The sequence below is a fragment of the Grampus griseus genome (genome assembly GCF_964374135.1).
Source record: "Grampus griseus genome assembly, chromosome: 8".
NCBI lineage: Eukaryota > Metazoa > Chordata > Mammalia > Artiodactyla > Delphinidae > Grampus > Grampus griseus.
The window spans coordinates 102,337,212-102,359,088 of NC_139002.1; the positions used below are offsets into that span (position 1 = coordinate 102,337,212).

Below are 21,877 nucleotides of genomic sequence, written 5' to 3' on the forward strand. Positions count from 1 at the left end.
CGGCAGGGGGCGCGCCCGGCCCGCCCTGCTCTTTCCTGGGCTCTTGGCAGGGACGCGGGAGGGGTTGGGGTCTCTCCGGGCCGAGGTGGCTCCGAGAGGCAGGGTCCGGGACGGCAGGAACGGCAGCCCGAGCCGGGCTAGGGGTAAGTCCGCCTTCCCGGCTCCGGCCCGGACGCGCCGCGGGGCCCGCTACCAGTCGCCGCCTCCGCGCCAGGAGCCCAGAGTCCCAAGGGCGACCTCTCAAGGCGAGGCCCCTCGGACCTACTTTACAAACTCTAAGACCCACTTTACAGACGCGGAAACTGAGGCCACCTAGTTATAAGAGGCAGATCCGATCCCGGCCTTGAGCTAGGTCTTCCAGCTCCTTTCCTGCGCCACGCGGGGAAGGTGATCCGGGCCGCGCAGATGTCTCCGGGAGTGCACCCCAGCTCGTTAACGAGCCGCCTCGTTAGTGCATCCGGCTTAATTGGGGCCGGGCCTGGGCTTGTTTATCCGAGGGCGGCTCTGGGGCTTCGCTAGCGACCTTGGGGACCTGGACCCCAATAAACAACTTGGGCGCAGGCCTAAGAGACTCTTCTCCTGTCCGACCTCGCTCCCTCCCGCGGCGCCGAGGGACAGGCGGGGTTTGGCCTTGTCCCTCATTGGCCCCGCCGCACCTTGTTAAGCCCTTTCCCCGCTCCCAGATCGTCCACTGCCTCATCTGATAATTAGGCACAGTGACCGCGCCGCCCCCCGCACCCCCCACACCCCGGCCTCAGGGGAGGCGTTAACAACCTGGCCAGGAGAACATGACCCACCTCTGGCAGGTCCCCAGCTCCGATTGCACCCTAGGCCTGTGTCAGGGGCTTCTTGGACACGGAGCTCAATGCTCTGCAGCAGGAAAGGACTATCATTTCCTCATTTTACAGATGCGCAAACTGAGGCCCTAGCTCCTTCATCACAGCCCCACCCTCAACATCTTGGCACAGGACCAGGGACACCAACTGGACCACCCCCTTTTCTTCTGTTTTCTTTTATGCGCTGTGAGGCCAATTAAACCTAATTTTGCGACTTCACTCAGGGATGGCACCAGGCGATTTCCCAGAGCGCCCCAGGCGTGGGGGTGGGCAGGTGGGGTAGAGGAGTTGGGGGGAACCCGGGGAGGGAATCTGGGACTGGGTCCCCCGCCTCCTCCTCTTGGGCAGACATGAGGATTGCGGCACCCAATGGGAGGGGGCAGAGAGTGGGGCCCTGGGCTGTGTGTCCAAGGTGTGGCACAGTGGGTGTACAGCGTCCACGTGCAGTGTGTCTGTCCCGGGTGGGGGTGCCAGGCGACCCACCCAGCACGGTGTGCCACAGCAGGGGCTGTGGAGCTGCGCAGCCTGGGTTCAGATGCCAGCTCTGCCAGTCACATTTGTGTGACCCAGGGCACTTAACCTCTCTGGACCTCGACTGCCCCATCTGTAAAATGGGATAATAGTAGTACCCACCTCATAGGAGTATTGGAAGGATTAAGTTAATTCCTGTAACGTGCTTAAGGCATGAGTGAAGGCGACGCCAGTGTTGGCTATTACTAGGTCAGTGAGACTGTATGGGCAGGTGCCCAACGTGTATACCAGGGAGCAGGGTGGGAAGTAGCGTCCAGGGCGTACGGGGTTAGCACAGGGACCTGCCGGAGCCGGCTCACCTGGGGACCTCCCAGCCCTGCCCCAGTGGTCTCATCCACTTCCCACCTGGTTGCCTGCCATCTCCCCGTGCTGTCCACCCTGCAGGCAACCTTGGCCCACTGTGGGGGCCGTGTGAAAGTGGCGCTCAGCGAGATCTGTGTTTGAGGGACTTATTGTTTCCTGCAGAAGCGGACAGGCCTGCAGCCAAGCCTTTGGGGCTGACCTGGGGGCATGAGGGGGTAGGAGGAGGGAGGAATTGGCGCTGACAGAGCCCCCGGGCTGGAGTCCCCCGAGCAGCATACAGAACAGGGCCGGGGCCATGTGCAGGTGCCCAGGGAGCAGTTCTCCCAACGCAGAGCTGAGGGACAGGCCCGGGGTTCCACCCCTGCTCACCCTTCCCCCAAGAAGCCAGCGCCCAGACTAGCCCTGGCACTCAGGGTTTCAGCAGCCAGGCCCCCTCCTGCCCCCACTCCCTGTCCACACAGCAGCCTGTGGCTCTCCCATCCCTGAGTGCCAGAGGAGGCCCCCAGCCCAAAGGGCTGCCCCTTCCCATGTCTCCCACCATGACCTGTACCTCCCCTGGCTCTGACCCCCAGGCCCGCTCCCAGCTCTTCCTTGGGCTAAGCTGAGCCCTGGAGACCAGAAGGAGGAGGCTTCCTGGGGTCCCATCCAAAGACAATGTCCTTCCTCCCCACTCCCCACCTGACCCTGGGGCAGCTGGCCCTTGGGTCTGCCTGGTTAGGGGGTGCCCCAGTTCATACCAATTAACCCTCGGTCCCCTCCCTGGTCAGCCACATCCAAAAACCCTCTAAAGCAACTATACTCCAAAAACAGTTTAAAAAACAAACCCCAAATCCCTCAAAGCTCCAACCTGACCCCCACCTCACTCCGAGTCAGCAGAAAACCTGAGGTCTCTCCTGGGGAGACTGAGCCCACATGGGTGGTAGGGGCTTCCTCAGATGTCCCTCCACTAAGGTCAGGGCTGAACCCTTCCTCTCCTGGACGATGGCCCTAAGGCCACTCTGCCTCCCTCCTCAGCCTCTGCCTCGCTCTTCCACCTTTAAGGTCCTAGGTCTGGCTCCTTAATTTCAGCCTCAACAGCTTCTTTTTTTTTTTTTTTTTTTTTTTTTTTGCGGTACGCAGGCCTCTCACTGTTGTGGCCTCTCCCGTTGCGGAGCACAGGCTCCGGATGCGCAGGCTCAGCGGCCATGGCTCACGGGCCCAGCCGCTCCGCGGCACGTGGGATCTTCCCAGACCGGGGCACGAACCCGCGTCCCCTGCATTGGCAGGCGGACTCTCAACCACTGCGCCACCAGGGAAGCCCTTTTTTTTTTTTTAATAAATTTTTTTAAAATTTACTTATTTTTATCTTTGTCTGCCTTGGGTCTTTGTTGCTGCACGCGGGCTTTTATCTCTAGTTGCAGCGAGTGGGGGCTACTCTTCGTTGCGGTTCACGGGCTTCTCATTGGGTGGCTTCTCGTTGCAGAGCATGGGCTCTAGGCCCGTGGCCTTCAGTAGTTGTGGCCCTCGGGCTCAGTAGTTGTGGCTCACGGGCTCTAGAGCGCAGGCTCAGTAGTTGTGGCACACGGGCTTAGTTGCTCCGTGGCATGTGGGATCTTCCCGGACCAGGGTTTGAACCCATTTCCCCTGCACTGGCAGGCGGATTCTTAACCACTGCGCCACCAGGGAAGTCCCTCGACAGTTTCTTGGTGAGCAAGGCCCTGAGCCATGTACATCCACCGTCTTATTTGGGCCTCACAGCCTGGCTGTGCTATTATTATTCTTGCTTTAGAGAAGAAGAAATTGAGGCACAGAGAGGGTGAGAGACTTGCCCAAGGTGACACAGCTGGACTGCTCTACTTCCTCCAGGACCATGAAAGGACCTGTCTCTCCGTTCCCATCCTGAGCCTCCCTCCCACCCTGGCTGTCTGTCTACTGTTTGCCCTCCTCACCCAAACGCTTTGGGAAGACGTTTTGTCTACGGCTGCTGTCTCCTCACTGCTGGCCCCTGCAGCCTGGCTCCTGTCCCCTCCCCACATCTACATATCCCCCTCCCGACAGAGGGACTGCTTTGGGGACCTTTGGTCTGGGACCCTCCTCTTGCACGACCGTTCAGCTGCACCCACAGGCTGACCACTAACTGTCTCCATCCGATCCAGCAAGGCTGCCTTGGGAGACCTGCTCTCCCCGTCCTCCTGCCTCCCTGATCTCTTCTGTCTGGGGGCCCTGTCTGCCCTCTCTCTGTTCCAGCCCTGACTGGAACAGATGTTCCAGGCACGTCCCCCAGAGAAGCCAGCCGCCCCTGCTTGGAAGCCCACCCCAGCCTCCTGCCATCGGTGTGGCCTCCACAGCCCTGCACTGAGCCTTCAGGAGCATCAACACAGACTCAGCCCCTGCCTCGCGAGTCCAGGGCCGGGAGGGCGCTGGGAGAGGGCAGGGCCTGGAGCTGGGCCCTCCTCGGAGCTGTGGAGGTGAAGCAGACAGGCTCCCGTGGGGGCCACTTGCCAAGGCGTTTAGGGTATTCTGACCGCTATTTAGAGTGCTGTAATATTCATGAAGGGAAGATTAGATATTTAAATTTATTCAGCAATGAATGCATCTCAGAGGGGGAGCATTCCTCATGCTAAACAAACAAGCAAGCAGGGGCTAATTAATTATTTACAGGAATACAAGGAGGCCTGTGGCCTGGGGAAGAGGAGGGCAGCTGTGCCCCTGACAGAGGGCAGGAGACCCTGGCTGGCCCTGGGCCTACCCCTTCAACTCCCCCCCATTCCCCTCCACTGTCCTGTGGGTCTGGCCCCCCCGCCGCTCGCCCCCTTCTGGGATTTCTCTTTCCAGAAATCCTGCCCACAAGCTTGCTAGTAGCTTTGGGCCAGTCACTTAACCTCTCTGAGCCTCAGAACTGGCCTCAGAAAGTTTGTGGGGAGGACTGAGGTTTGCTGAGAGGTGGCCGGGCGGGGGGCCAGTGGGGGACTAAAGGCCAGAATGATTAAGCAACTCGCCCAGGATCTCACAGTTACAGGAGAGCAGAGGCTCAGAATCGCTTCCCCAGCCTCCATCTCACAGGAACAGGGACAAAAGCTCGTGGAGGCAAAGCCACTCTCAGCCAGGTGGGGGTTGTGAGGCCTTGCCTGGGCAGCCCCAGCCCTGCCCTGCGGACTCCTGTGGGTCCCCAGGGCAGCGGAGGGAGAGGATGGGCCTGGGCAGCGCCCTCCCAGGGTGCCAAGTCTCAGAGCCTCTGAAAGGAGCTCACCGGGGCTGGGTGGGCCACGGCTCCTGGTAGCAGAGCAGACCTGGCCCCGAGAGACCCAAGGCCCCCTCCCCCCAGCTCTCCCACCCCTCCGCCGGGTCACTTCACCTCCCTGCACCTCAGTTTCATCTGTACAAGCTCAGTAACAGCACCTCCCTCTGCATTTGGTGTAAGCGTTCAGTGCGAGACGGTACCAAAGGGCCCTGCACGTTATCACATGTCGCCCCATTTTACAGATGGGGAGACCGAGGCACAGCCATGGACTCCGCAGGCAGAAGACTCCTCTGTCCCTCATGCTCTTGGGATGGGACACACTGCCAGGTGGAAATGTCACCCAGGAAGCCCTGGCAGAGAGGGCTGGGGAGGTAGAGGGGTGAGCTTGAGGCCCACGGGGCCAGGGGAGGGGTGCACCTCTCGAGCCTGGGAAGGCACCTGGGTCTGGGCCCTCGGGACCACCTCCCGCTGAGACGTCTCACCCCGCAGGCCCCAGGGGCTGGGCACCCGGCCTGAGAGCCCTCCCTCTCCAGCCACACTGGTGCAGCCAGCAGCTGCCGCCCATCCCAGCCACCTGCACAAACGCCGAATGCCAGGGCTGAAAGAGGGCAGAAGCCTGAGCCGCTGCACCCCCAGGCCCCTAACCTGCAGGGGGCAGGCCCAGCCACAAAGCCTGGCCAAGTGGCCCAGCCCAGGGCCTCGGGCCCCCTTCTCTCTGGCCCTTCCTACCCTCTTCATCTCTGGCCTCCATCTTCCTCCCAGGCCCAGGCCAAGACTTGGGATCCTCAGCCCCACATGATACCCCATTGCCAGAACTGCCTCGGCCTCTGCCTACACGCTCCTGGTCACTCATTCAGTCAGCAAACCCGTGCCAGCCCCCGCTCTGTGCTAGCCTTGGGCTCAGCCCACTGTGGGGGGCAGGATGCAGAGCCCACCCTTGCCAGGACCCGCCCTCAAGGGGCCAAGGCGGGTGGGTGCCCCGGGGAGAAGATGGATGAACGACAGTTCCGCCATGTGATCTGCAATTCATTATGGGGTGAGATCAGCTCCTTAAATGGGGATTTCCAAACATTAGGGCTTCATTATGGACACAACGGCAGCGCCTCATTCATCATGCAAAAATCACTCCCGTTATTAAAAATCCCCCTGGCAGCCGCCGGCAGGGGCCTGGAGGCATCTTGCCCGCTGGGGGCGGGGCACAGGCCCCAGCGCCGAAGCTGGAGTCCCCGCCCTTCTCTCTCCCACCCAGGGAGGGCTGGCTGAGGGGTGGGGGAGGGGAGCACGGTTCAGCCCAAGGGACTCGGTGCCTCAGTTTCCTCATCTGCAAAATGGAGATGCTAACGGTACGTGCGTCCCATAGTGCTGTGACGGGGGTGAGATTCCGCAGGGAGAGCCCAGCAAGGCCCTGGCAACCAGGCAGGGAGCACTCCACACGCCTGGCAGCTGTTAGCACCTTATCCTTCTCCTCAGCTGGGGCCTTTACTTGGGGGACCATGTCACTCCCCTGCTCATGAAACCTCCCACGGCTCCCACAAGTCCACGAAATAAAATCATCAACGCTGAGCAAGGCTGGGGCTCCCTCCAGCCTCCGCCTTAGATGACATCCGGCCTCCGCATGCCTCCCCCACCATCCTCGACACAGGCATTGGGCAGTGGGGAGGTGGACCCGCCAGGCGCCAGGCCCTGGGTGAGGGAGGCGAAGTGCGGCTCTAATATCACCGCGGTGAAACAGCAGAAGGAAACACACTCCAGAGCAAGAGGAGAGGGAAGGGAGCTGGGCAGGCATGGGTGCGGTTCAGGGTTGGGGAGGTGCCTCTGAGGTGGCATCTGAGCAAAGCCCTGAGTGATGAGAAGAAAGGCTTTGGGGAGGTCAGGGGAGGAGGGGTCCAGGCAGAGGGCTCAGCAGGGCAACAGGGGGAGAGGTGGGAGGGCAGGGCTGCATCCGCAGGAACCATCGCAGTGGGAAGGGGCCAGTGGGGCAGGAGCGTGGTCTGAGACGGCCCCTGGGGCCCTTTGCTGTGCCCTTGTCCAGGAATGCCCTTCCCCTCTCTGCCGCGGCACGGCCCCCTGCCCCAGACAACTTCTGGCCACACCTGCCCCATGCACCCACCCGCCGCAGCCTGGCACGGAGCCGTGCTCAGGACTGGCTGGTCAGGCCCACACAGCCTGCCCTGGAGAGGGCCACGGGGGCCCCCTGTCTGCCTGCTGTGCTAGGCGCCAGCTAATCGGGGCAGAGCCGGGAAGCAATCACAGATCAGCGGCGCTGGGCGATGGAGACAGTGCCAGGTGGAGGTGCGCGGGATGGCAAGTGAGCTGGGCAGAAGTGGAGGCCTGAATCCTGAGGGTGAGTGAGCAGGAGAGAGCGAGAGGTGGAGAGAGTGCACGTGCCAGAGGAGCCGTGTGGAGGAGCGAGACAGAGATGGAGCGAGAGTGAGATGGCAAGAGACAGACCGAGTGGGGGCGAGGGAGACTCAGACGGAGACAGAGAGAGGAAAGAGGGTGCCCCCCCCGGACTCGTGGGTCCCTGTGTGGAGAGAGGAGAGGCTGGGCCCCGGGGGGCAGGTTCTGCCTGAGCCATGTGCCTGCATGGTGGGTGGGGGAGGAGTGCACACAGATACCTGCGCTGGGGGGAGGCGCCCCTGGGCATGGCCGGGCCACCAACAGGTCCCCACTGAGCACCTACTCTTTTCCAGGAGGTGACAGACAGACGCCCTGTGCATGCCCCTTAGTGGGGGAGCCTGATGGGGAGCAGTTGGTACTTAATCACACAAACAAGAGTCTGATTTTCAAGGGTGACAGAATACTGGCCCAAGAGGGGCAGTGTCTGCTGTGTCCCAGTGCCTGCTGTGTCCCAGCACTGAGGACAGTGCCAGGAACGTGGCAGGCCCCTCAGTAAATAGAACAGTGTGTGTGCGTGCGTGCGTGCGTGTGTGTGTGTGTGTGTGTGTGTATGTTGGGGGGCTGCTGGTGGGAGGGGCTGCCCTGACATGGAGATAACTAGGTGGGAAGGTGTGGTGGGCGGGCACAACATGTGCAAAGGCCCTGTGCCAGGAGAGGGCTATCCCGGGAGCGAGCCACCTCTGGCTTCCCCCTGGTGTGAGATGCCTGGGACCCTGCAGTGTAAGGGACACACACAAGGCCTTGCAGTGTGGGCACAGGGAGGAGGGCGTGCAGAGCCGCTCAGCAGGAGGGCGGGGTGGCTGCGCCCTCACAGGCCTGCAGATTTGGGCGGGCCCGCTGACCTCCGGGTGCGTGGACGGGGCTCCATCTTGCCCTGCCCCTGCCATGGACCTGCCTGACCCCAGCCGCCCACCCCTCGGGCTGGCCCTCGGGGCTCTGGCCAGGCGGGAGCAGAGATGGCCGCTGCAAGCAGAGGAAGGCGGCCCTGAATTAATCTGTCACTAAAGCTTGGCCGTGGCAGGCGCAGTCATGATTTAGATGAATAATTGAAACGCTCTGATACATTTATTATCCCTTTAGTGCGAAAGTGGCAGAGAAAGACGAGGGGTAATTGAAAAAGAGTGCACAAATCTCTACCAGAAGGCTGGCTCCTTATCGCCGAGTAAACATTTCAGTCCCCATAAACAGGAGAGACACGCGTCAGGGCCCTGTCGATTCCCATCCTGATTTAGGGCCCGCCTCCCTTCCTACCATACAATAGGAGAGTGTTTGTTCACAAGAATTTTTTATCGAGCCAGTAAGAGGCTCTCCAGGAAGGAGACGGGAGCAGGAGTGGGCCTGGCCGTCCCCAGGCCGGAGGGTCTCCCCACTGCAGACACTGGGCTCTCTACCCGGTGGGCCTCTCCATCCCTCTGTACCCGACGAACTCCTATGCAGTCTTCGGGGCCCAAGTCAAATGCCCCCTCTGTTGGGAAGACTTCTACCAAAATGGATCTCTTTGAGGGCAGGGTCAAGTCCTGAGTCCCAGGGTTTGACACAGGTGTCCTCCCCGGCTCCATATACACACACACTCAGAAAGAGTGCTGGGAAGGAATGGGGAGTGGGGGGCCTTCACTGTGTTATCAGACCACCTACCTTGGCCTCAGGGCCTGGTGGGTGCCCAACCCCAGTGAGGCAGGCCCAGGGGCCCTGGACCCTTTGGGTTAAGTCCTTTTGGCCCCAGCGGCCCCTGGGGGTTCCCACTGAAGTTTAGGGTGACAGAAGACTCCTACATACTTGCTGTAAACACTGTGGTTCCCTGCACCACAGCCCTGCAGGCCAGCCTCAGCCCCCCTTTAAGAGCTCCTTTCTGAACTGATAGCTGCCCTTCCCCAACAGGGCTGTATGAGAACCCCGGGGCAGGCTGTTAGTCCCCAGCTCCTAGGGCACACCCAGCACACAGGGGTACAACTAACCACCCCATAAAGGCTGATCTAGGGGCTTGGAATCCCCTGAACCCTGTTCCTGGGGAGAGTATGTTCTAGTGGGGAGAAAGGCAGTGAAAATGAACATGAAACACAAACATGTTGAAAGGGCGCCCATGCTCTGGGGACAGGCACAGGGCAGGGCAGAGGATCAGCACGGAGGGCCGCGCTGGCTGGGGGAGTTTTCAACAGAGTGGCCAGGGCACTGAACGGGACCAGTGCTTGTTACAGGCATGGGTGGTGGCTGGATAGGTAAATGGGTGGTGGTGGGAAGTTGGGGGTGGGTAGAGGCCTGAACCCCTGCAGGGCTGGACTTGGGAGAAGAGGGCACCTGGGAGGACCAGGGTCTGTCCGGGCAGAGTTAGATGGGGACCCAGACCCCCCAGTCCCAGGCTGCCCCTGCCTGTGTCCTCCCTCCTGGCAGGTCGGGGCGTTAAGGCTGGATGGACCAGGGGGCGGTAGAGGGTACAGGTGGCAGATGTGAGAGCAGAGGACATCCCGGGGGCCCGGCGCCTGTTTCCATTCCCATCCCAGGTGGGCGCCAGGCCCCCACAAGCCCCAGCCTCTCCCTATCCCCTGTCCCCTCCCTGCCACCTCCGCCTTGTTCCAATCACATTAGCAGAGTGACAGCCCCCGTGAGCACTGGCGGCGGCTCCATAAATCTCAGCTGGCATTAAAAGGCTGGACTCCGGGCCCACTTCCTCCTGGGTCCTGGCCCACCCCATCCATCTCTGCGTCGGTCAGGCTGCGCCTGGGGCCTGCTCCAGCCTCCTCTCACCCTCAGTGCTGTAGGAAAGGGAGCTAGAGGGACGCCACTGGGCCTCCCCCCTCAATCTGGCCAGAGCAGCTGTCCTTTGACCTCCCAGAGTGAGGTCACCAGGCCATCTATGAGCCACTCCCTGCCCTGCCTGAAACCTCAGTGGCTCCCATTGCCCTCATCACCAAGTTCTTTGCTTGACATGTAAGGCCGTCCCTGCCTTTACCTGTAGTTCATTCATTCATTTATCAACCATTTATTGAGCACCGACTGTATGCACCAGCCCCAGTCCTAAGTGCTGGAGATACAGTCATGCCTTCTGGAGCTATCATTCTCAGTGGGAAGACAGACAATGAACAATGAACATAATCAACAAGTAAATTACATAGCACATTAGGAGAGAGGTGCTTGGAGGAAAATAAAAACTAGAGCAGTGTGAGAGGCCTGGGGAGGTGGGGCAGGGGCAGGGAGCTGCAATTTCCAGGGGTCAGAGTGGGCCTCACCGAGTAGATGGCATGCAAGTAAACACTTGTAAGAGGTGAAGGGAGCAGCCACACGGCTCTCTGCGGAAGAGCATTCAGGGCAGAGGGAAGAGCCAGTGCAAAGGCCCTGAGGCAGGAGCGGGCCAGGTCTGTTCCAGGAACTGCAGGGAGGTCAGTGTGGCTGACACAGAGTGGAGAGGGCCAGGCAGTCTGACAGGTGCCTGGAGACCCCGTGGGCCGTAGGAAGGAGGTGAGGCAGAATTTTGAGCAGAAGAAGGGTGATGACCTGACTTAGGACTTACAAGTCCCACACCTTTCTGTGATCCTTTGTCTTCCTAACTGAATGGCTAAAAATCCAGCTCCTCACGTGGTCTCTGAGGCCCCTGAGTCCTCTCCCGTCTCCCCTCCTCCTGCCTGGGCTCCGACCACTCCAGTCCTCGGAGTCTCCCCGAATGCCCCACGCTCTCCCTCACTCCAGGCTTCACCTGTGCTGTTCCCTCTGCCCAGCACACCCTTCCCACTGCTCTTCACCAGCTGCCTTCTACCCATCCCTTGGGTCCCAGTGCAGGCGCCACCTCCTGCAGGAGCCTCCCTGGTCCCCAAGCCTGGACACTGAGCCTGTACTCCTCACTCCGCCCCCAGCCCCCCTATTGCACAGACCACCCTGTGTCGTGCTGGTGCTCCTGTCTGCACTGCGAGCTTGAGGAAGCAGGGACCAGGCTCCTCTGGTGCCCGGCAGATGTGTCCAGGCACTTGGCTCAGAAGAGGGTCCTAGACCCCCAGTCCCCAGTGAATCCACCTCATTCTGTGAGGCCGCCAGGGTAGCTGTGACCTCCACAGGGAAGCTGGAGGAGAAGCAGGGGAGGGAGGGAGGGAGGGAGAGAAAGCATCTCTAAACACAAACAGGCTCCCCGCGCCCCCCCCATCCCGCATGCTGGCCGGTCATCAACAGCTCTTAACGCCGCTCTTATTTATTCCTGACCTTCGAGGCCCCTTTTATTTTTCCCCTTTTAAAACCTGGCCTGGGCCCCGCCACCACTGCCGTAAGCACACCCTGGGATTTATCCGACGGCGCATTAACCCCTGACCCTAGCTCACCAATCGTACTGCCGCCTGCACAGACAGCGGGCAGCCCCGCCAGCCGGGGGGTGAGGGGCTGGGGCCGAGCGGCTGGTGTGGCCAGCCTGTGCCGGGCTGGCCGGGCACTGGGGCCATAGGGACTGTCGCCCCACCCCTCCTGCTGGCACCTGCTGACCTTGCCCTGCGTCCCTGGGGGCCGGGCCCACGCTGACTTCCAACGCCCTGCCCACCTGGCCTGCCGGAACCCCTGCTTCCTGGTAGTCTTTGACAACAGTGAACACACACGCACTCTCGTGGGCTTAACCGTTGGCAGAGCTCCGCCTGACTCGATGAGAACTTGTCCCGGCGGCAGAGCTGCCCTGCGAGGCTGCAGGGCAGAGCAGAGATGCTAATTTTGCCCTCGCAGGTGAGGCCAAAGGGGCACAGGGCTGGCCGAGGGCCCGTGGGCGTCAGGGGCAGGGCTGGGCTTTCCCCACCACACCTGTGCCCCGGCCCCACAACGACCCGGTCCCAGGCCCAGGCCCAGTCCCTTTGAAACCTCAGGGGGCCCTCCAGCCCCCAGTTACAGACCAGGAGGCCTCTGCTCAGAGGGTGGGGACCTACCCCAGTCACCCAGTGCCGAAGCAGCCGGGCCTGCCAGCCTGGCTTCATCCACAGTGAGGACGAGGCCGGGCAAGGCCGATGGGGTGGGAGGCGGTAAAGAAGGGCAGAGATGGAGAGATGGGAACGGCGCACCATGGGGACGAGGGGAACGCTGCGGGGAAGGCGCATGGCAGCCAGCTGGGCTCCGCGGGTGAAGGGGCCAGGAGGAGAGAAGCAGACCCCCAGACAACCCCCAGGCCGCAGGAAGGGTGTACTCACCGCCGCCGCCTCCGAGCAGGGAGCTGTTGGCTGCAAGAGAGAAAGACGAAGGCGGTCAGTCGGGGAGAGGCTGGTGGGGCATGCAGCTGCGCGGGGGGGGGGGGGGGGGGCGACGGGGGGCTGCCAGCCAGGCCTGAGGGCCAGCCCGGGTCCCTGGGCACAGGGTCACTGAAGCAGGGGCAGATAACCAGGAGGCGGAAGGGGCTGGGACTTCCTCTTCCGCTGAGGCTCCCAATGGGCCTGGGGCTGGTACTGCGGTGGGATTGGGAGGCAGAGGGTCGGGTCCGCTCACCCCGGAAGCAGCTGCATGTGAGCTCTAGAGTGGCAGACGACCCTTGGCCGCATGTATCCTTCATTCACTCGTTCTTTCTTCCTTTTTTTTGGGGGGGGGCTGCACAGTGCAGCATGCGGGATCTAAGTTCCCCGACCAGGGATCGAACCCGCATTCCCTGCATTGGGAGCACTGAGTCTTAACCACTGGACTGCCAGGGAAGTCCCTCACTCATTCCTTCTTCCCACAGGGTCTCCCGAGCCCCCCTGTGCCAGGCCTGGTGCAGAGATGTGGAGCTCACAGACTGTGGGAGACACAGCTGCAGCCACTAGAAGCAAACTGCATCGCTGCAGCCCTGGAAAGTGCCGCCGGGGGGTGAGGATTATGAACCACGGCTGGGAGCCTCACGGACAACAGCACTCACGTGCGAGGTCAGGACCCCACCCAGGGCAGCGCAGGAAGGGCCCAGGGCACTGGGACTGGAACCGGACTGGAACAGATGGGTGACTTGTGAAGGTCAAGGAAGAGAGAGAGCTCCTCAGCTGCACCGGCCCCTGGTGCCCCGCACCCTCGACCAGAGCTGGACCGCCAGCTGCCGCGGCTGCCCCGTCCGCCTCGCTCTGCCTGGCCAGCTGCCCTCTCCAGCCCCCCACGGGGTCGACGCAGGGGCAAAGTGAGGCTGGCAGCCTCTCCGTCAGAATGTGAGGGCTGTGCGGGTCAGCGCCCCCTCCCAGCCTGGGCTCCAGCTTCCGGCCACACAGCTGCCTTGTGTGAAGCACTGATGCTAATGAGTGCAAGTGATGGGCGAGACAGGGCAGGTGCGTTCCCCAGGCCCAGGTGTCGCCCGGTGGGGAGATGGTCAGCCGTGCCTCAGCCCCTCTGGCCCCAGGGGTCCTGGCTCCCAGGCGGGGCCTTCAGCTCCGACACCGCTGTGGCATCCCTCCCTGCCTTCCCAGGTCCTGTTGCAGCCCCTCTGTAAGAGGGGGACATGGAAAAGAGCCCAGGCCAGGAATGGGGGCCATTTCCAAGCTGGCCCGGCCGTAGGCCCCGGGTTGCTCTGCGGAGGCTGTGGACGCTGCTAAGCGGTGTCAGGTGGCTCTGAGTGGCTGGTCTCCCAGAGCTGACAGCTCTTCGCTTGGGGAATAATTAATTCCACAGCCCGAAAACCCAGGGCTGCAAGTTGCCACGTTACTTGCAAGATTAATACAAGCAGCTAATTAAGATGGAGAGGCGAGGAGCGGCTGGGCGCTCCCAGAGCGGAGCTGGGGGGCCGCGGGGAATGTGGGCGGAGGCGGGCTGAGCAGGCAGCGGAGGCAGCCAGAGCTGGAGCCCCGGGGGACAGCGCGAGCAGGAGGTGGACCGCGCGGGACACCCAGCAGACATGGCAGGCCGCTGGGGGCTGGGCACGTCGCCAATGACTGAGGGAGGCTGTTTGCCGGGCACAGACTGACCCCATTTACTGTCATAACAAAGCCACAAGGGCAGTGCCATTGCTCCCCCTTTACAGGTAAGAAAACCAAAGCTCAGAGGTTGAGCTGCGCGGCAGCAGGATTGGAACGGGGTCTGTCTGACTCCAAAGCCAAGCCACAAAGCAGGCCAACCTCGAAGCAGACTGCCGAGGGACTGTTGGAGGGAGGCTTCCCCTGCCCCCCGCCCCCCAGGGCTGGGGCCCGCCTTCTCCACATCAGGCAGAGCACACAGTAGGCCCCTCGGATGCACTCTTGACCCTCCTCCCACCCCAGCAGGTTGGCTGCAAAGATGAGGGGTCGGACGTCTGGAGAGCTCTGCCCTGGAGCCAGCGCGGGAGACCCAGGCATCTTAGGTCGGCGTGGGTCCAGCTCCCGGCCCCCTTGGCTCCCACGGCAGTCCTGGCGGCTGTCGGAAGCTGCCCTCCACGGCCCTTCCCTGCCTCCCCCCATCACCTCTCTCTCTTAATTAACACCGGCCGCAAATGAGCCGGCTCCCGCTGGTGGAGAGCTCAGTGTCAAACGCACTGGCAGCGAGCCTCAAAGGGGCGGGAGGGGAGGGGCTCCAACCTGCTGTTTTGCAGGTCCCTTTGGAAGGAGATGCCAACAGCCACCTGCCCTGCACCCCCTAAACCCCACCGAGTGTGGCCCTGCCCGGGTGAGGGGACTGGGGTGGATTGGCCCGATGTCTCATCCAGGGGCTGAGGAGGGAGGTGAGCCTGGGGCAGAGGCTGAGCTGGGGGAAGGGGGGACCAGGTAGCCAGGTGGCATTACCTGCCACAGGTGGGAGAGGGAGGTGTGGCCCAGCACTGGGGGCTCAGACTCAAGCTGCACAGAGGACCTGGTCACCAGCCTGTCCCCAAGTTCAGCAGGTATACCAGGAGGCCGGTCTGCAGTGTCCCCTTCCCCGAGCCCACCATGCCCGGCAGCCCCCTGGTGGGGCTCAGGGGGAAGGGCTGCAATCTGGTGGTCTAGAGCCCGTTCTCCTGCTCCTCTTTCCCTTAGGCCCCTGTTTGGCCCTCTCCCCAGGGGCCTGGACACCTGGCCACATGGTGCCCCCGTAGGGCTGCCCGAGGCACTCACAGTTGGGAGGATGGCCTGGAGGCTTGGGGGGGAACATGGAAAATGGGGAGCAGTACCAAAGATACCACAGGCGGTCCCCTGGGTGTACCGCCCAGCCTCCCATCCAAAGCAGGGCAGTTTCAGGCCTTCCTGCTCCCCAGCCCGGGCTGGCCCTTCCCACCTCACCTCACCCGCACGCTCCTCCCCTTTCTGCCCCCGCCTCCCCCATGCTCCCCTCAGTTTGGTTTGAGGCTCTGAATCACAACTGGTCATTCGTCCATTTTTCCAATGAGGAAACTGAGGCTCACGGCCTGACTGGTGAGGGGAGGAGAGGGGTTTGAACCAGGAGGGCTGGTTGTCACACCCATTTTCTTTCTTTTTTTTTTTTTTTTTGTGGTACGCGGGCCTCTCACTGTTGTGGCCTCTCCCGTTGTGGAGCACAGGCTCCGGACGTGCAGGCTCAGCGGCCATGGCTCACGGGCCCAGCCGCTCCGCAGCATGTGGGATCTTCCCGGACCGGGGCACGAACCCGTGTCTCCTGCATCGGCAGGCGGACTCTCAACCACTGTGCCACCAGGGAAGCCCCACACCCATTTTCTTAACCCCTGCACCCTCCCTCTGTCGGAAAGGGCCTCCTTGCTGAGGCGGGGTGATGGGCGAGCAAGACGTGGACTATCACTGGACCTCAGGTCCAAACCAGAGTCTGTAACACAGCCCCACCCAAAGGACCCAAACCTGCCCCAGCAAAGCAGGGTCATCAAGCCTGTGAGGGGGGACCCATGCCTGGCCCTAGGGTGAGCGGGGCTTGAGGCTTGTTCTGGCTTTGTGGCGGGCATAGGCTCCTGGGCCAGAGCGTGCGCCTCCGGGGCTGTGAGATGCCTGGTCCACGCCTGCCATCTGAGTTGGCTTGTCGGCCCCCACGCAGGGCGAGGTGGTCCAGCCCTGCCGCGGCCCCTGCCCGTGGACGTGCCTGTGCCGTGCTCTGTTGGACACGATTAACTGGCTAGGAGCCTCAGTGCTGCGCCTGTGACCTTGGGGTGGAAATGAGGTCCACCCCAGTCACTGCCAAATCCTCTGTCCGCTGACAGCAGCCCACCAGGCCAGGGGCTGGGGCTGGGGTGTGCTGGGGGCATCGCTCCCCGCCTCTCACAGGTATCCCAGGCCCCTGGGAAGAAGGGGCATCGCTCCCCGCCTCTCACAGGTATCCCAGGCCCCTGTGAGAAGGCCTCTGCCAGCCCTTCCCTGCCCCCGCACTGCTGCTCATGCAGTGCAGTCCCCCACCCCCATTTCTCCTTTGCCTACTCCGCACCTTTTCAGGCCTGGGGCACCTGGGGGGGAAGCCCCTCCCCCGACTCCCAGCACCTGTTGTCCTGTGGGTGGGGGAGAGCCGCTTCCCAGTTTGTGCCCCAGCTCCCAGCCCAGTTCAGGGGCTGGAATGTGGCCACTGCCTGGTGAAAGGGAGAGGGCCAGACCCGGAGTGCTTGGCCACTGTCACTTCAGGGGACCCAGAGGCCCCTCTGTCACTCTCTGCACAAAACATTTTAATTGGGGACTCCCCTGGTGGCTCAGTGGTTAAGAATCTGCCTGCCAATGCAGGGGACATGGGTTCGATCCCTGGTCCGGGAAGATCCCACACGCCACGGAGCAACTAAGCCTGTGCACCATAACTACTGAGCCCACATACCACAACTACTGAAGCCCATGCACCCTAGAGCCCGTGCTCCGCAACAAGAGAAGCCACCACAATGAGAAGCCCGTGCACTGCAATGAAGACCCAACGCAGCCAAAAATAAATAAATAAATAAATAAAGATAAATAAGTACTAGGGGGACTTCCCTGGTGGTGCAGTGGATAAGAATCCGCCTGCCAATGCAGGGGACACGGGTTCAAGCCGTGTTCCAGGAAGATCCCACATGCTGTGGAGCAACTAAGCCCCTGCACCACAACTACTGAGCCTGCGCTCTGGAGCCCACCAGCCACAACTACTGAGCCCACCTGCCACAACTACTGAAGCCCGCGTGCCTAAAGCCCACGCTCTGCAACAAGAGAAGCCACCGCAATGAGAAGCCCGCGCACCGCAATGAAGAGTAGCCCTGCTAACTGCAACTAGAGAAAGCCCGCGTGCAGCAATGAAGACCCAACGCAGCCAAAACTAAATGAATAAATTAAAAAAAGTTTGTTTAAAAAAAATAAGTACTAGGGATGTAATATACAACTGATAAAAAAAAATTTTACTTGGGTGCCAACTGTGTGCCAGGGGCCACCAAGGGTACCCAAGTTGAGTCGAGGAGAGTGTGTAAATGTCCAGGTGAGGAAGGTACCAGAGCTGGAGCAGCCTGGAGTCTGGGGGCTTCACAGAGGAGGCGGCAGCACACCTTGGAGGGAAGGAAGGACATGCAGGGAAATAAGTCTGAGCATTTCCCTGGTCGGGGGGCCACAGGGGTGCCTATGCTGGGGAAGGACAAGGTCAGCTTTGCCTGACTCTCCACAGGCCCAGGGAGGATCGAAGGGGCCAGAATGTGGTTGAACCAGGGCAGCAGCAGAACAGGGATGGAGGGAGGGGGAGGTGAGGGGAGAGGGCGGAGGGGAGGGGGACACACAGATACAGCTTCCTCTTCTTTTCTTTTGGGGCCACACCCTCACAGCATGCGGGATCTTAGTTCCCGACCAGGGATCGAACCCCGGCCGTTGGCAGTGAGAGCACTGAGTCCTAACCACTGGACTGCCGGGGAATTCCCTCCTCTTCCTTTTCTGGTTGCTCCCACTGCACGCCCCCTCCTGCCCTGCCAGGCAGCACCTAAACAGAAGAGTAGCCCCCACTTTGAGGGCCCAGGCAGGGAGTAGTAGGCACGTACCTGGGGCCCATAATACTTTTAGGGACCATGAAAACGTTATTTCTTTTATTTATTTCTTTTTATGTATGTATGTATTTTTGTGCTTTTTATTTTATTTTTTATATTTATTTATTTATTTGGTTGTGCCAGGTCTTAGTTGTGGCAGGTGGGCTCCTTAGTTGTGGCTCGCCCACTCCTTTGTTGCGGCACATGGACTCCTTAGTTGAGGCATGTGAACTCATAGTTGCGGCATGTGGACTTCTTAGTTGCAGCATGCAGACTCTTAGTTGAGGCATGCAAACTCTTAGTTGCAGCACGCATGTGGGATCTAGTTCCTTGACCAAGGATTGCACCTCGGCCCCCTGAATGGGGAGCGTGGAGTCTTAACCACTGTGCCACCAGGGAAGTCCCTAATTTCTTTTAAAATCAGAAGAAAAAGTGAACTTTTAGGTTGAAAACAAAAGTTATATATAATTTTAAGTATATATCAAATATATAATATATATAAAATGTTAAGAAATTTGTCTTTATGCCAACAAAGTCATACAATTAACTTTTATTTTTGTAGAGGAAGGGCCCACAGTGGCAGAAGGGCCTGGGCCTGGGCCAGGTAAGCCCTGTACTTGCATGAGCTCATTTAATCCTGACCTTGTGTGGAAGACACTATTACTAACCCATTTTACAGATGACAGAGCCGAGCCATGGAGAAGGATCTTCTCACTATGCAAATATGAACATCTCCTATGTTACCCCCAGCTTCCTGGTTAAAGGTCCAAAGCCCCCTTTTGCTCTCAGGATAAAGAACAAGCTGCCCCCATACCCCAGGCCCAGGACCCTGCTGACTCATCACCTTATCTCTGTCCTCTCTCCCCCCCATCTATCCCTCAGCCACACTCCAGGTCCTCAGACTTGCCCCATTTCCTCCGGTCCCAGGGCCTTTGCATGGGCTGGTCCCCTGCCTGGAGGAGACTCTCACCATCTCCGGCCCTGAGAGCCAGCAGTGTCTGGAGCTGGTCTCCCGCTACACCCTACCACGGGCCATGAATCACTGCCTCCAGCATCCTCACCTCCCAGGTGAGCGTCTACTTTGCTACCCTACCCCCCCAGCCCTGAGTGTCTCATCCACAGCCCGTCCCCAGCGCCCAGCACAGAGCCCAGTACACAGCAGGCACCCACTAACAATACACTGAACAAACCTGACAGGTTACGACTGTGCCCAGAGTCACTCAGCCAGGCCGCACGGGGTCCCCTGGCTCTGAAGGAGAGGCTCTCATCCACCAGGCCTCACAGAAGAGCCCACCCGGGGGCGCCCTAAGAGGCAGGATCTGGGGTGGGGGCCATGCAGGTGACAGGACTGGTTCAAGGGCAGTGACAGGAGGTGTTGTAGGAGCTGCCTAGGCTTCTCCCCGGCAGGGACTAACTCCTCCAGCCCGGGTGGGGGAGTGCCAAGGAGGGGGCAGTGGGCCGTGTGGGCCACCACAGAGGAGACTCGGTGACCCGAGGAAAGCGCTGAGCAGGTTACTGGGCCAGGGAGAAGCTGGGTGAGCGGGCACAGCAGTGACTGCGCAGCAGGCACAACCCCTGCGGGTGTTTCCGGAGGCTGCGGCTGCCACGTGGCCTCATCCTGGCCTCCGAGGCCTGAGAGGCTGCCAGCCAGGCTTGGGGTGGGGGACTGCTCCCCCAAATCACCCCGCCCCTCTCCCTAGCCCCTTTCCTCCACCCTCCCCTGTAAGGCCAGATCTCAGCTTTCTATCATTTGACAAAGGCGCATCCAACCCCTGCATGTGCCAGGCTCTGCGACACAGACCAGCAAGGCCCTGCTGGCACAGATCTCATCATCAGGCAGGGAGACAGTCCAGAAACAGCCAGATAAACTTGAACAAGAATTACCATTAGCACCCGAGGCTGTGAAGTGGATAGAAGGGAGGAGAGAGTGGCAGGCAGGTGGGTAGGGGCTCACCTAGAAGGAGTCGAGGACCCGCGGAAAAGGAAGCTACTTGTGAGGAGCACAGGCCAGGCAGGGGCTGGCCTGTGCAAAGGCCCTGAGGCAGGAGCCCGCCTGGTGGGTTTGAAGCACAGCCAGGAGCCACTGTGGCTGAGGCAGAGTGAGTCGGGGAGAGAAGCAGGAGAGAAGGTCAGAGGGCAAAGGGGGCAGGAGGGGGACCAGGGGGCTACTGCACTTTCCAGGTGATCCCTTCCCAGACCTCCTCCTTGGTTCTCCCCCAGTGTCTGTGCATCCCCAAACAGCCCCTACCATTCCACTGCACCTGCCCCATTCCTGGCCTGCCTCTGCCTGGCCGAGCCCCCACTGCTCCCCTGTGTCCCAGAATGTAGCACAGCGCCCGGCACCTATGAGGCGACGACTGACTGACGGCCCGCGCGATGGAATGGAATGGTGGCCCCAGCCCCACGGGGGGTTTGGGGGAGTGGGCTTTGTTCCCATGAAGTCCTCACCGTTTCCTCCCCGAGTTCCCACAGGCCTGCAGTGGGTGTCCACATTACTTGAGGGCGAGCCGTTTAAAACATGCTTTAGATTAGAAACGTCCCACAGATGGAATAAAATGTGAAATGTGCTTAATTTCTGAAGAGAAAACAAGAGGCTTCAAAGGCATCTCGAGCTGCCAGAGCAGTTGCCGCGTTTGACAAGCTCTGTCCCCCAGGCCAAGGTCACTGTCCTGTGAGGTGAGGCTGCCTGGTGGAAAGTGTGAGGCTTAACTAGACATTCCCCAGGCTTGGGGGGCCCTCACAGGGGGCAAGGGACTCACACTTATCGGCACCAGGCTATCAGACCTCTGCTGATCAGCTCAACATGTGTACACGTGTGTACACACACCCCTTCCCGCCCTGTTTACAGACGGGGAAACTGAGGCCTAGAGAGGCAAAGTGACTTGCCCAAGGCCACAGCCCTTATCGGAGGAGCCAACGTCCTCGTGCTTTGCAAGGTCTGGTCCTGTAACCCTCAGCTGTGACCCTGGGCCAGCTGTTCCACTCCCTGGGGCCTGAGTTTCCTCATCTGTGGGGTGGGGAGGTCAGTTAAGTGAAGGCCTTTGGGGCATGGATGATAAAGTTTAAAATGCCTCTAAAACTGTTACGGCAGGGCTTCCCTGGTGGCACAGTGGTTGAGAGTCCGCCTGCCGATGCAGGGGACGCGGGTTCGTGCCCCGGTCCGGGAAGATCCCACATGCCGCGGAGCGGCTGGGCCCGTGAGCCATGGCCGCTGAGCCTGCGCATCCGGAGCCTGTGCTCCACAACGGGGAGAGGCCACAGCAGTGAGAGGCCCGCGTACCGCAAAAAATACCAAAAAAACAAAAAAACTGTTACGGCGTCATAGAGCTTCGTGACGGCATTGGGTGCAGGAGCTGGGGTCCCCAGCTCTTCCCAGTCAGCCAGGGAGAAGGGTGAGATCAGCCTGCTGACAGGCTGCATTAATAATAATAACAACAATAATAATGACAGCAGCTTCTTCTCATCAAGGTTTGTTCACCAGCCTCCCAGGGAGAGCCATGAGGACCTTACTGGATGCACCGCTCCATTTTATAGATGGAGAGACTGAGGCTCAGATAAGTGCCTGGCCCGAGGCCACACAGTGAGGGTGGTGGAGATAGAATTTCAATCCCATTGATCTGACTCTAGCCTGGACCACTCAGCATCCTGCTCAGCCAGATTTGGCTCTTTTGCCTCCAGGACCGAGCTCCTCACTCCATCTTCTCTGAGCAGAGCCCTGAGATTCTCCAAATCTGTTGGGAGTTGTGCCCAGCTGGGCTCCCTCTTCCAGAGTCTCCCCCTCGGCCTCCTCCTTCCCACTGGCCC

The 21,877-nt window shown here is 60.7% G+C and overlaps 1 protein-coding gene across 2 annotated transcripts in view; it reads right to left on the bottom strand.

Moving 5' to 3' along the window:
• Window positions 1-21,877, bottom strand: part of MACROD1 (mono-ADP ribosylhydrolase 1) — a 152,356-nt gene that overhangs the window by 2,311 nt on the left and 128,168 nt on the right. The window contains exon 4 of one of the 2 annotated variants that reach the window (XM_082659104.1): window positions 12,435-12,464. The exons of the other annotated variant lie outside the window; for it this stretch is intronic. Coding sequence (XP_082515230.1) covers window positions 12,435-12,464 — 30 coding nt within the window. The remainder of the gene's footprint in view (window positions 1-12,434; window positions 12,465-21,877) is intronic. 2 annotated transcript variants of the gene reach the window in all.